At 41.1% G+C, this 15,547-nt stretch overlaps 1 protein-coding gene across 2 annotated transcripts in view; it reads left to right on the top strand.

Annotated features, from left to right (window-relative positions):
* Positions 1 to 15,547, top strand: part of PLCH2 (phospholipase C eta 2) — a 741,045-nt gene that overhangs the window by 581,805 nt on the left and 143,693 nt on the right. For both annotated transcript variants that reach the window (XM_040427397.1, XM_040427403.1), the window contains exons 7-8: positions 4,376 to 4,469; positions 11,320 to 11,523. In XM_040427397.1, the coding sequence (XP_040283331.1) occupies positions 4,376 to 4,469; positions 11,320 to 11,523 (298 nt within the window). The remainder of the gene's footprint in view (positions 1 to 4,375; positions 4,470 to 11,319; positions 11,524 to 15,547) is intronic.

Below are 15,547 nucleotides of genomic sequence, written 5' to 3'. Positions count from 1 at the left end.
ATCGGATCAATTGAAGCATGTCAGTCTTAGCATAATGATATTGGGAAGGGAATCTTTTACAAGATGTTTTTTTTCTCCCGGATGTAATTTAACATCAGTCTTGTATTGCTTTTGGATATTCATGATGTTTTCAAAAAAGTTTTACATGTAGATAAAAGGTGCAGCCAACTCGTAGAGGCCTTCATAAAGCTTATAAACGTAAATGGGAGTTTTCTACTATGATGTCCGTCAGAATAAAAGGGGATGTCCAAGTTCAACAAACATTCAGACAGCTCCTGTAAGAGGAGATAGTCTGTCCCTCTTCTCCCCTGCTTCTTCCAATGCTGCGCTCTGCTCCTCCCTGCCACTGATGTCATCTTCCTGGCTGCAGCGGCGATGTTCTGTGCACACAGGTCATCATGCAGCCAATCACTGGCCTCAGCAGTACATCACTCATGAGGGCAGTCATTGGCTGCAGAGGTGACCTGTGTGCACAGAATGTCACCACTGCAGCCAACAAAACAAACAGCAGTGGGAAGGACTGGCGCAACATGGAAGAAGCAGGGGGAAGTAAAGGAGGTAAGTATATAGGGAAATTCCTAATTCAGAACTGCAATAAGATTTTCCTGAGCAGACTGTGGCTACAAAGGCCATGTCCTACTCTGGAGGATAGGTGCATCTGTGTATCGCATAGACTCTTCTTTACAATGGACACTGTGTGATACTTTATTTCCCCTGTGATGGTGCTGCTAGAGAATTGAACACTTGCTGTCTGGTTCCATCACAAATTACAGATGAACGCTGGGGGTTTCAGCAGTGGGACACCCTGCAATGAAGGTTCCATCAGGGGACAATACCATACATGTGAACCTAGATCTCAACTAAAAACCACCATTACCCCTTATTCTCAAGATTTAGGAATGTCCTATACTGAGGTTCACTAGTGATCAATCTGTAATTAGGATTGTCTTATTAGCTTATATAAAAATGTATTGGTGTAAACCCAACTAAAAAAGATTTTCATGAAAAACCATGGTTGTCTGGTGTTAACTTGATATACCCATTCCACCTAGTCTAAACTAGTTCAACTTGCAGTACTATTAGATGCTCAGGTCATGCCTAGTAAATGAAATCCATCACATAATTGAACCTCCCTAATAAAGTTAATACAAGGCACTTACTAATATATTGTGATTCTCCATATTGCCTCCTTTGCTGGCTGGATTCATTTTTCCGTCACAATTATACACTGCTCGATTCCATGGTTACAGACCACCCTGCAATTCATCAGGGGTGGCTGTGCTTGCACACTATAGGAAAAAGCTTTGGCCTCTCTGGTGGCCAGGACCGTGGGAACGCACATAGGCTGGTGCTTTTTCCTATAGTGTGCAAGCACGGCCACCACTGCTGGATTGCAGGGTGGTCATAACCATGGAAACAAGCAGTGCATAATGTGATGGAAAAATGGATCAAGCTAGCAAAGGAGGCAATATGGACAATAACAATACATTAGTAAGTGGCTTGTATTTAACTTCCTGTACATATTAAATGCTATTTGCTGAAGTGAGAGAACCCTTTAAAGGCTTTGTTTAGTTCAACAAATTTAAAAAAACATCTGAACAGCGTAAAATAATAAGTCATAAACACGGATTCCCTTACTGCTTCCGTTCTGCCGCTTCACAGGCCGTCAGTCATTTTCTGTGTGTTGTGGGTGGCCACATAGTGTCAGAAAGGAAGGGTGGGAGATTGGGTAAGTGACTATGACGTATTTCGTTATTTTACAATATCCTGAGCCTTAAACAAAATAATAACAATTGGCAGGCCATAACAGTTTGAAGTGTAACTCCCAAAAGGAACAAAGACAACACCTTTCCATATGTAATATGGGTGTCATGTTGAGCTCCATCCAATCATGGGAACCTCTTCTATAATCCAGAGTGGAGAGCCACAATCAATAAGTTCCTCTAGTTCTGGCAGATCAGGCCTTCCCATGGTTGACTTGTTCATTCATTCAGCTTCTGCCCACAATCAGCTGTTTTTGGAACCTGTAACAATCCACCGATGACCAGACCAGCTTTGGTCTGATGAGGACTTAAATTTTTTTTAATACATTTCCTGAGAATTGATAGATTTAAAATTGGGGGTCCCTACAAAATGATTTGTTTAACATGTAGATGGTATTCAAAAGTAACTTCAATCAAGATGTTTTGTGCAATTCAACCTAAAATTTTTAAAGCTCTATGCACAGATTTCTCTTGATCCTATGTGGTTTTCCTTAGAAGAAGAACCAGAGATGGTAAGGCCATAAGTGCAGATGTTGGGCTTGTATTATTCATTGGTCAGCACAATGTATAACCTGCTATCAGAGAGGCCATTAAAGTCAATAGGATAACATTAAACAGGTCCAGGGACGCAGAGCCTCCGTGCTGGTTCAAATATTCATGTACTAGACGTAGAACCATCCTCCACATTTATATGAAATCATTACACTGCTTCGCCATTTACCCTAGCAACAACATCAGTGAATTTTAATGAGGTTCTGGGAATACAGACTTGTGGCTAATAGGTTTGCAGATGCCAAGTTATCTAAATTGGAAGTTTTCAGTGCTTAGTTGATAAGACATTTCATGTTTGTCAATTATGTATAGTTTCATTTTTTTCATTTAATGAGCGTAGACACCTAATGTTTTCAGATGGATGTAAACACTGAATATGTAAAATGAATGAAATTAAGAATTCATATTCAATACCAACCAAAGCAAAAATTTAAGAATAAATTGGACTTTTAAAGCATTTTATAGCATAGTATTAAAAAAATCTTGTTCATGGGTTTCTAGTATGCACAGTGTTTTGTTTGACAGAGCAACAACTTGAGCTCCAGAGTTGCTTAGAAATATCCTAAATTGGGTAAGGAGGTTGCAAATATAGCTAGCCATTACTGAGGTTATGGAGATGTATCTTGGGTCATCCCAGATGCATAACTAGGCCTTATTTTACCCAAGGCAAAGAATCACTTTGCGACACGAGCCCCTTATCTAAGTACCTGTCCTTGAACCAAGACAGAGTGGATTGTTGGTGGCCCCTGGTACCCAGGCTAGCACCATCCCATCCCCTACTCTAACTACACCACTAGGTCATTCAGCCCTCACTTGCATACAGGATTCTATCCAGCGTCAGACTGGTCCACCAGAGAACCAGAGGATCCTCCTGTGGGCTCATGCTCTATTGCCATAGAGAGCCCCAAAAGACCAAAAAAATCCAATTGGCAGTCTGTGGAGACAGTAGATTGTCACTAGAGTCTATTTCTTTCATTCAAAACTGATTAGACTTTATTGATGATATAGGTGGCTGGTTCCCAAGAGTAATTTTCTCTGGTGGGCCCAAGGAACCCCAGTCTGACATTGATTACATCGGCACCTCCCTGCTCTTTTTTTCCCCACTGCTGTCTTGCGTATGGTACTCACTTACTCCATGTGTCTTCTGATCCAGCTTGGTGGAGACTCTAAGGCCTCATGCAGCGCACTGCCGTTGCCCAATGTGCCAGCTCCGGCTGTGTGCACACAATATCATGGATGAAGATCCATTCACTTGCATGGGTCCACAATCCTAAAGGTGCAGTGTGAAACGGAAGCGCAGAACCCCACGGAACGGACAGATCGCAGACCCATTTAACTTGAATGGGTCTGGATCTGTCTGCGGAATCCGCGCGGATGTTTTCCATGCATTAGGGACCACAAATTGCCCATCCGTGAGCATGGGCCCTAAGGTTGGACCACCTATATGACAATGAAAGTTGGTGGTGGAAAGTCCCTTTAACTAAGCTGCAAAAATCCGTCAGCTGAAAACATATTAAATTAACCAGACTAGCAATCCTCATCTGTTTAATGTACTCAACATGTGGTCCCCTTTGGTCTCCTACCTCTACCTCATATCTATGTCTTTGTAATCCATCAGCAGTTTTTGGAGTTTTTTTTTTCTTGATAAGTGGCTTAAAGGGTCAAACAGTTTTGCTTTTCTTGCTTTAGTAGCTCAATACAATAAGCGAATCCCTTAATCCTTCTGTACAAATCCTTTCTGGCAATCGTGCTTGAGTGCTGCTCATACTGATACCCAACAGGACTAATACCTTCAAAACAATATGACCTCCAGAGAACAGAGCTTGGCTCTGCACTTTGTCACCCTCTGATCAGCAGCTATCAATAAGCAGTAATGGCTGCTGACCGCTATTGAACCTGACGCTGAATGACAATGTGACGAATCCTATTGGGCGATTACCAGCCCTCCGGCATTAGGTTACAGAATTGGATTGTCGTCTCTGATAATAGTTGATGGTACAGGCTTGTGAAATCAGATTATCCACTCTGGATTTATCTCTTTCCTTTTTTTTGTTCTGCAGATGATGAATGTCACAAAAGAGTATTGCCTGGAGATCGTGGATAAATTCGAGCCTTGCCCAGAAAACAAAAAGGATGGAGTCTTGGGGATTGATGGTATGTAAATCAGAGTATGGAAATGCGCCTTATTCGTTAAAGCACCTAGTACTTGTATTCATCATTACCATAGGCTAGGACAACCTGTAGGTCACCAGATGGCGTGTAATTTATGCTCCCAGCATGCTTTTCTCCTTCAGTAGTATCCCAAATCTGACAATTACTAACTTCATGTGTTGAATGATACCGGAGTGTCTTTCATAGAAAGGTTGAAGGTAGAAACACACGTGGCTGTGTGCAGGTGGTCGAAGTATAGAAGCATTGTGGCTGAGAACTGCATGGCCAAAGTAGCTACAGCTTCTAGTAGATGACTCTAAGGTGACTGTGGGTCATTTGTTATGTTGTTTTGCAAGTTTAGCCGCAAACCACGTAGACGTTAACAATAAACAATCGTAAAGCATTCCGTTTTCGTGATCTTTTAGAACATTGCTGCAGCTTACATGGCTGTGTGCCTTCAGCCACATTGCGATTGCATCTTGATCACCCGCTGGCTGCTCCATTTTTTTGCTACCCTAATGTTGTTAGTGCTGTGACATTAGCAATTATGGAAAAAATGATAATCAGACCCATTGTAAAATACAGTACGTATAAAGTTTCCAATGGATGTGAGTGTTGTGGCTGCTGCTGCTCTGATTACCGTAATTAGAGGTTTGCATCAGATTTCCAAATGCGAACAAATAAAAGTCTGAAATGCAAAGTGCTGTTTTTTTTCCCGGTTTATATATTGGTACCTTGAAGGGGTATTCTGGTGTCATAAAATTGTTGACCTATCCTCAGGATAGCTCATCAATTTCCGATGTTTGTCTGATTCTGGGCACCCTTGACAATCAGCTATTTAAAGGGGCTGCTGTACTTGTGCAAGATCTGCTGTCTCTTCAATATTTACCTGCGCGCCGTCTACAGTGTAGAGGTGGTGCAGTGAAATTACAGCTGTTTGTCCCATACAAGTGAATGGGAGAGGAAGCTGCAATTTCACTTCACCGCCACTACAGTGTAGACGGCACGCAGGTAAATATTCAAGAGACGGCAGCTCTTGCACAATTGTTGAGAATCAGACCCTCAACAATCCGATACTAATGACCTAGATACCTAGGATAGGTCTTCAATATCATGATGCTGGAATACTCTTTTTTTTAAAAGGGTTGTCCGGGACATTGAGTAAAATATCTCACATAAAGCAGCAGGGGTTAAGATAAAATACCAAAATAAGTCTACCTGCTCCAGTGCTCTTGTGGGTCTCTGTTCCTGCCCTGCAGTTATAATGTCACCATCCACACGTGGCCACTGAAGCCAAACAGCAGACATTGATTGGCAGAGCAGCCTCTGGCAGCAAGGCACAGGACTCCAGTGCAAGTGACCTAAATCTACTGCTTAGACATACAGTGAAATGATTCAATACTGTTATCCTTCAGCTACCACTAGAAACACGTTACTGCCCACTGAGTATATAATAAACTCAATAATAATAATAATATATGCTGTCATTTTTAAGCTCTCCCTAGTGGTAGATTTAAAACATGACATTCCTGTAGCTATGTCTATACAGGGAATTTGGAACTTAATGTCAGAGTAATAGAGCTCCAACTTCTATAAAGATCTATTAAGCAATTCATCAGAACCTAAAAACAGTAGGATGGTAAAGTATACATGTCACTTCATATTTTAATGTGTAGAGTGGTGTAAAGTTTTTTTCTATCATACCTTATTAGGAAATTAAGTTAAATTCTGCTAGGGGACAGTCTTCAGTATCTACTAAATGCTGGAGACAGATACCTATAAGATTCTGAGGCAGGCTTCTCAGCATGCCTCTCCTCTCCCTGCCCCAGCTGCTGGCTCCCTACCACTGCTTTGTATCTTTTATCTTGCTAATAAAAATAATGGCATATGCTTCCATTCTGTAATTCCTCTACTGCAAGCACTGATCGCTGAATCCCTACTCCTCTCCATCTTACCAGGTCCTCTCTGTTTAGCAGAGAGGAGCAAAGCTGCAATGATCAGCACTGACAATAAATACAGAGGAACACAGTGCACTTGCTATCAGTGCAAGTCACTGAAGCCCTACCTCCTACTATCTTCTTCCCAGCACTAACCAGAGGCGCACTGTGAAGAGGGGAGCAGGGCTCATATGAAATACAGTATGGAAGCATGTCAAATAAATTAGATATCCAAGACAGGGGTAGGGAGACAGCAGCTGGGGCAGGAAGAGGAGAGGCAGGTTGAGAAGTCTGCCTTAGCATCTTGCGAGTATCCAGTAGACACTGAAGTCTGAATGTCCTTAGCAATACTCAGACAGTTGCTAAGGGGACTCTCTTTAGAGGCTATTTTCTAAATAAATATAGCATAATTCCCTAATAAAGTATAACAATAGAAAAACACTTATCACTGACCCTATTCATTAAAAAAAAAAAAATGAGATGACACTTATACGTAAGATTTTATACCTCCACTGCAGTTCCATGTACTGTAGCTCTACAGTCATGGTCAAAACACTCACCGTAATTTTGGTTTTCACAAAGTTTGCTGCTTTGTTGTTTTTTAATCTTTTTGGTATACCAAAATACAATAAAATAATTTTCATATTTTTTTTTAACTTTTCTTGACAAACACAGTGGCATGAAATGTTAATCACAGTGAGAAGGTTTATAGACAGGGTACCTATCAAGAAAGCCTAAACACTGGCTACGTACCCAATAAGAATTTTAATCACAGTATTTAAAAGTAAATAACCCTATTTTATTTATGAGCGACCAGGGACAGCAATGATAGGCCAGTTGTCAGATGTCACATATTACTGAGCAGTAGTAAGCAAGAATTTCAAACAATGTTGAATAAATGTTTCAAATATGGGCATTCACCCAGTCCTTCAGTCTTCAAATTATAGCATCGGGAAACTTCTTGCTCAGTATATCACAGGTATCCAGGATTCATCCATTAGGGCTTTACTGTATTATCCTCATTGTGGTCATAGGATCCACAGGTGTCGTGCTTCTCTCTTTCTGCTGGACGAAATTATATGAAGAGTAAGCTAACTGACCTTACTGAATGAGTCCCCGCTCTCTCCCTCTACAGAGCACCCGCCCTGAGAAGGGTGACCCCACTTATTAGCCCTGTTATGCCCTTGTTAGCCCCTATACTAAAAACAATGATTAAACCAGATTTGGCCCAGCTTTATTTATTGCCCAGATGTGTTTCTGCTGTTGGATAACCCAGCGTCATCAGTGGGCTAGCTTAGAAAAAGCTAGTAGGGAGAATTGATACAGCGGCCAGCAATGGAATGTATGTTTCTCAACATGAGACACATCCCATGGCAGATACTGTTAGCTGCTGTATCAATTCTCCCTACTAGCTTCTTTTTTTTTTGAGCTAGCTCACTGATGATGCTGGACAGAAATGCCTTCTTTGCTGCCCTTCTTGACACCAGGCCATCCTCCAAAAGCCTTTGCCTCACTTTGCATGCAGATGCGATCACACCTTACTGCTGCCGTTCCTGAGCAAGCTCTCCACTTGTAGAAAACAAATCCCGTAGCTAGTCGCTTTAGAAGCCAGTCCTGGTACTTGCTAGACTTGGGTTCCCTGAAGCCTTCTTCACAACAACTGAACCTCTCTATTTCATTTTCTTGATCTGATGATTGGTTGAGTTAGATGCAATCTTACAAGCAGCAATGCCCTTGCCTATGAAGCCCATTTGAGGCAAAGCGATGATGGCTGCAAGTGTTTCTCTGGAGGTAACCATGGTTAACAGAAGAAGTCAATGATTTCAAGCATCAACCCACCACCCCCTTTTTGAGCAACCAGTCTGCTCTTCTAATTCAACCAGCATGGCGGAGTGATCTCAGCTGCCCTGTACTCACTAACACTTTCTTCTGAGCTAACAAAAAGATCACTGAAATGTTAGCAGGCCATTTTGTGGAAATGGGGATTCTGCAACTACATTAGTTTTCCTGGCAAGGAAATTAATTGCAACTCATGTGATCACTCTTCATAACAATCTAAAGTTGATGCAAATTGCCACCATAAAAACTGAAGCAGCAAGCTTTGTGAAAAACAAACTTTGTGTTATTCCCAAAACCTTTGGCCACGATCATAGAGCATAATTGGCACCTTATACAAATCTGAATATTGTTTTTTCAATTGATAGGAAAATACCTTGTAGTGCATTTATTCGTGCAACCTCCATAAGTGACTCACTACAACCAGTTTGTATGACCTGGTCTGAAAATGAGGTCCTTGATGCAATACATGGTGATGACCACGACCATAATGATGGGATGTTATCATCAAAGTCTGATTTATAATATGGGACATCTTTGGATGTTCTTAGGAGTTTAAGATTTTTTTCTTTTGTAATTTCTTGGAAATCCTATAATTGGGAGTTAATTTGTCAGAATAACTAATCCAGTGATTGAATTACGTGATCTTTAAGAATGAAAGCTTATCAACCTTGATGTAATAATAATGGGCACAACTGATATAGTGAGTAATACCTCTGTGTAATATGTGTCCCAATATTTCATATAGTTTGAGGAATCAATATGTAATTCGCTTGTATACAGTCAAGTTTATTTTCTCTTAGTTGGGGGAATTCATGCTCCAATTTTCTGGAACTTGTCAGCAGACCTGCAACGTGCTTTAAAGGACAATGCCCTCCCCATACATTGCTAATTAGAGATCTGAAATAATACTTAGCTGAATAAAGTGCATTATGTATCCTAATAATGTTGAAAGAGCATTTTAATGGAAGCTCACAATTATTACTTTCCCTTTGAAGTGGTACAAAAAAAAAGCAATAAGGATAGACAGCCTGTAAGATATCACCTGCCTGTGGCGCTTGCCAGTCACATTCTGATAGGGAGAGAAGCCAAAACTTTGTAGGCTTCTACCTTGTAAGTTCATCCAATTTGGCCATCCCCATTGATATCAGGTGCCAAAGGTCATAGGAGCCCCGTTTTGTAGTCAAGTCCAAATGGACAGAAGGCAGGGCCAAGAATACCATATTGCAGCACAAAATAGCACCTCAACAGAGACAAATACCACAATGCATCACAAAATACTGCACCAGCAGCACAAAATAAACCCCCTAAATCTGCACTGGCGGCTGTAAGGATTGTTCAAGTAGCCCCCTTGGCATTGTTCCACCGGGAAGTTTTTCTGTAGGGTCTATGGCCAGTCCGCCCCTGGTATTCTGGATAGAAAAACTCTTAAACTCTTTACTGTTGATTGAATATGATTCAAGTAAAACACTTAATAATGATCTCACTTGATCACTGCATCCAAAGGCTTTAATTACCACAATCGACATTATTGCCCGCCTCAGTAATTAGCCGCAGTTCTCTGCTGTTTCAAACAGCAGAGACCTGCCGGCCATGGCGCCCGCTGCACGTGCGAGTGGGCGCCATGTTTGACTATCGCTCCAGAGCCGTACATGTACAGCACTGGTAGTCAAAGGGTTAAGCACACAGCCATGTAATTTCTTTAGCTTAATGTAGCACTCCCACAAAAATTCGTATTCTCTGAACTGTTAGAAAAGTACACGATGTAAACTGTAGTGAAGGTAATATTCTTACTGGTTACTGTGTATTTGTGTGTTATAACCTCCCTTCTGATCCTTAGCTGTGTCATGTGACCAACATTCTGATCTCTGGACAGGAAGTCGGTTACTTCTCTATTCATTCCTATGAGGCTCCCATAGGAATAACTACAGAAACTGGTCACATGACACAGCTGAGGATCAGAAGGGAGGGGATAACTCACAAATACAGTCTATGGTGAGAACATTACATTCACTACAGTTTTAATCAAGTACCTTTCTAACAAGTCAGATAAAAAAAGTGCTACTTTTTAAGATTAGCAGTAAATGTGTTTTGTTCAAAAATCCTAGTAGGAATGGGTAGAGTATATATTCAATCACTGAACATACAGTTTAGTGCATGCCGTATGTGACATAATGTGTAAAATTTAGTTAGTCCAGTGATGACAATTTAAGAGTTGAGCTATAGGACAATAGAACGCTTATGGAATAAGGCTACTTTCACACTTGCGTTGTTCTTTTCTGGCATAGAGTTCCGTCACAGGGGCTCTATACCGGAAAAGAACTGATCAGGCATGTCCCCATGCATTCTGAATGGAGAGTAATCCGTTCAGTTTGCATCAGGATGTCTTCAGTTCAGTCGTTTTGACTGATCAGGCAAAAGAGAAAACCGTAGCATGCTACGGTTTTATCTCTGGCTAAAAAAACTGAAGACTTGCCTGAATGCCGGATCAGGCATTTTTTCCCATAGGAATGTATTAGTGCCGGATCCGGCATTCAGAATACCGGAATGCCGGATCCGTCCTTCCGGTCAGCGCATGCGCAGACTGAAAAAGGTGAAAAAATAAATGCCGGATCCGTTTTTGCCGGATGACACCGGAAAGACGGATCCGGCATTTCAATGCATTTTTTCGACTGATGAGGCATTTTTAAAACTGATCAGGATCCTGATCAGTCTTACTAATGCCATCAGTTAGCATACATTTTGCCTGATCCGGCAGGCAGTTCCGGCGACGGAACTGCTTGCCGGATCTCTCTGCCGCAAGTGTGAAAGTAGCCTAAGATGAGAGAATCTGTATGTTCTTGTGGTTCCTCATGAATAACATCCCTTATATTGTTGTACACTGTGATGTGACAAGGTTATTGACCGGTGAAGACCAAGGTTATAAAGTTATCAGAGGGAATGCATTGCTTAAAGGAATTCATTACTTTGTCATCCGTGAAAAGTTTATCCATAAATCATTGGGAGGATCTGTTTGAAATTGAGATTGTGTCTTTGACAGATATTGAACTATATATATGGTTGTGATTTATTGCTAACAGGATTCACCAACTACATGCGCAGCCCAGCAGGAGATATCTTCAATCCCGAACATCATCAAGTGAATCAAGACATGACCTTGCCGCTCAGCAACTATTTCATTGCATCCTCTCATAACACCTACCTGATGGGTGACCAGCTCATGTCTCAGTCCCGTGTGGACATGTATGCTTGGGTGTTACAGGCTGGATGCCGCTGTGTAGAAGGTGAGGAACTACAGATACATATGACGATCTTAAACGTTTCTGCTTTTCTCTTGTATTGCTATGAGTTATTTTTATATTAACACAACAAAAGGAAAAATTAAAGGACCCTTAAGACCTAACTTTTAATCTAAATCGGATAAAAACCGCCCTATATTTTCAGGCGAATAGAAAATACACAAACGCAACGATATAGCCCAACTACCACTGAGCCTACGGCATCCACTGGAGAAACCCAGTGATGGAATGTGTTAATATCAGGATATAAGAGCAATTAACTAAGGCAATGACAGAGGCAGGAATCAGAGGTCTGGGGTAATAATCCGATATAGGCGAGGATAAGAAAAAGAGACTCTCCCTGTACCCGCCCTAACTAAACCTCTGCCCAGGGACAATCCCTGATGGTGGGATCTCCCTGTCCTCATGCCTGCCCTGTCTGACCGGAAGTTAGCCCTAGATAGAGAAAATTCCCCTTAAAGGGGAGTAGATAGACCTCTGATTCCTGCCTCTGTCATTGCCTTAGTTAATTGCTCTTATAGCCTGATATTAACACATTCCATCACTGGGTCTCTCCAGTGGATGCCATACGCTCAGTGGAGGTTGGGCTATATCGTTGCATTTGTGTATTTTCTATTCGCCTGAAAATATAGGGCGTTTTTTTATCCGATTTAGATTAAAAGTTAGGTCTTAAGGGTCCTTTAATTTTTCCTTTTGTTGTGTTTATACTCTCTTTATAAGGATACCAGAACTATCTGTTTATCTGTATTTAGCAATTTATTTTTAGTCTGGTTTAAAACCGAATAGCAAAACTGATAACATTCCTACACCTTATCCCATGCAAGGACCCCATAGAAAAACCACTGAGTTTGGTGTACAAGGTTCGGGTTAGTGTTGTCTAAGAATTCCGTTATGGATTCCGCTACCACGGACCATAACTTATGGTCCGTGGTAGCGGAATCCATAACTGAATTCTTGGATAACCCGAACCTTGTACGCCGAACTTGAAACAGAAGTTTGCTAATCTCTACCACTGAGCTATACGAAGAGCCATGTTTCAACAACCAGTGGAATCGGTCACCTGTGTCCTCCTTATCAAACTTTGATAAGACACATGATTCTGTGGTTCACCTGACGAAAATGCTGTTTTTCTTTTGTTGATCTGAGCTTCCGTTAATGAATTATGATGCTTTTTCTTAATATGAAAATTAAGTCTGTGCAATGAGGGTGTCACCATTGCTCTTGTTTCACCCAAGCCCCACTCATTTCTGTGTCCAGCTCCTCTCTCACTGCTTTGCCACTACCTAGCCCTGTCAATCAAAGCAGTGAGGAAGGGGCTGGCCAGAGAAAAGAGTGGAGCTTAGGTGTAAGAGCAATGGTGCCACCCGACTTGCACCAAAGACCTAATTTGCATATTACAAAAAAGTATAATATCTCGGGAACGGAGTCTTGGATCAACAAAAGAAAAACAGCATTTTAATCAGGTGAACACCAGATATGAGTCTATGCAAACTGATTCTCTTTAATGGGATATATAGTTATACAGAATAGTGTATAACTATAAGGTCGGTAGGGGTCTTACCGCTGGCAACTCCATTGATCAAAATAACAGTGACCAATAACCTCTCAGGGACCCCAAAATGAACGGAGCAGCAGGTGGTGCATGTGCCTCCATGCTGCTCGTGCCTCGTCAATCATGGCTCCGGCGACAGCTGAGTACAGTGCTCAGCTATTTCCAAAACTTCCACAGAGATGAATGGAGTGGCAGTATACTTACCCGACCTGCCACTCTGTTTATTTCGGGGGGGCTTGGAGGGGTATAGAGTCACCATTCTTTTCATCGGTGGGGATCCCAGTGGTAGGACCCCACCAATCTAATAATAATCCCATGTGCTATCCACATAATGTGTAACAACAGAAATACCCTTTTAAGTCTGTAAATCCTCAATTACGATGTCCATACACATTAGATGGACATAGCTCAAATCCAGCAAGACCAACTGACCATCTGTACATCTAGCTGGAAGCCACAAATCTGATTAGTGGCTCAATATGTCCTTTAGATTTTGTAGCCATCTTAAAATGAGTGTCCACTTTTAATCACCATGTCCTTTGTAGGTCCTGATAAATTTTTTATAGAATATATATATATATTTTTTTATAAACATTGAATGTCAATTTTTCTGACTCAGAGCTCCAAATCCACCTGCATAGACAATATTAACTAATAAATTTAAGACTGCTTGCAGTTGCCACTAGGGGGAGTTTACTGCATACTGATTTAGTACCAAGTTCAAGGTATAAAATGTATTCAGTGAGCTCCTAGGCGCCATCTAGTGACAAATTTTATCTTGCAACTTATGTAGCATAGTTGACAGTTTATAAAGAACCTTTTATAAAGGTACTGTACGTAAAGAAATTAGAAGGTAATTTTGGACATTTAGAACAAAATGTTAAAGGATAGACATTTAGTTAAAGCTCTCCATCTGCATTAGATGCACAGTATATCTAACAAACCCACTGATGTTGGCGGGACTGACTGACCATCTAATGTGGGAACACATTGAGGGAGAGAAGCATCGGGCAGTGATAAGCGACTACGAGGGGAGTCTGGCAGCAGCTTATACCACTCTTAAGAACACATGCAAACTTGGCCAAGTGTGCATTGGTATCGGAGTGGTCAGGAGCAATAACTGTCAGCTCAAAGCATTCAGTCTACAGCTATCTAATATGTATGGCAAGCTGATCCAGAAAGAGAACTACATATGTATATTCAATATTTGTGATCGTCTGACCATGATTACCTGAATTTCCACACTGACATGAGTAAAAGGCCAGGCTTATCTGATACTGCTTACCTCCGGAGAAGCAAAGGATCTCTTACAAAAATCCAAACATCTCTGGTCTTTATTTACCTTAAAGGTCACTGGGACCCCCAGTGATCACAAGAACAGAGGTCCTGAAAGTGACCAGTGTAAATGGAGTGGTGGAGATAAGTATCTGTGGGATAACCCCTTTAAAGGGGTTGTCTCACTTCAGTAAATTGTATTTATCATGTAGTTAATACAAGGCACTTCCTAATGTATTGTAATTGTCCATATTGCTTCCTTTTTCCATCACATTATACACGGCTCATTTCCATGGTTATGACCACCCTGCAATCCAGCAGTGATGGCCGTGCTTGCGCAATATAGGAAAAAGCACCGTCCTTTCTGGTGGCTGGGACCGGGTGAGTGCGCATAGGAAAATGAATCCAGCCAGCAAAGGGCGCAATATGGACAATCACAATACATTACTAAGTCCCTTGTTTTTAACTTTCTCTATATGATGAATGCAATTTGCTAAAGTGAGACAACCCGTTAAAGCCTACTTGGCTAACATAATTACTGAATGGTGAGAAAAGTGGTGCAGATGTACAAAGCAAAATGCACTAGAATCGGTGCTGAAATTGTGCAAAAAACCAGCACCACATTTACTTTTCAGATGAAGGTGGTGGAACCGTCGCATCAACCTGACAGTCTGCTTTTGAAGTCTTCCAGATCTTAAAGAAATATTAAAAAATGATATGCACCTTGTTAATGTCCTTTGGAATCTAAGTTTTCTTGCCATATCTTGATAAATAAAATAACAATGAGAGAAACCTCTTTTTATCTTTGTCTTCAAGTCTCTGTTTCTGCTTGGGGGGACAATAAAATGATGTTTCCACAACCTGAAGGCACACATACAGAGTGTTTGTTTCCAGGTGACCTGCGTATTTCATCTTTTCCTAGGAACGTGCCAATAAACTGAAGCAGTAAAGTGGTATTGTCTTAAATACATTCAGAGTAAATCAAGTTTTCTTAAGAAAAATAGCTTTCTGTGTAGTATAGCAAATGTGGGTTTAGCAGATCTCCTGATAGCGTCTACGCCGCTCACATTGAGAAATATGAGACTATTTAGCTACTGTTCTAGAAAGGAATCATCTATATAAAAGTATGTTATGGTTTTTATTACAGACCTATCAAACATTATTCAGATAGCAAACTACGGC

The sequence above is a fragment of the Bufo bufo genome, chromosome 1, assembly GCF_905171765.1.
Source record: "Bufo bufo chromosome 1, aBufBuf1.1, whole genome shotgun sequence".
In the NCBI taxonomy this organism is placed as follows: Eukaryota; Metazoa; Chordata; class Amphibia; order Anura; family Bufonidae; genus Bufo; species Bufo bufo.
Note: the sequence above shows the minus strand (reverse complement) of the source record. Positions and strands in the feature narration are given on the sequence as shown.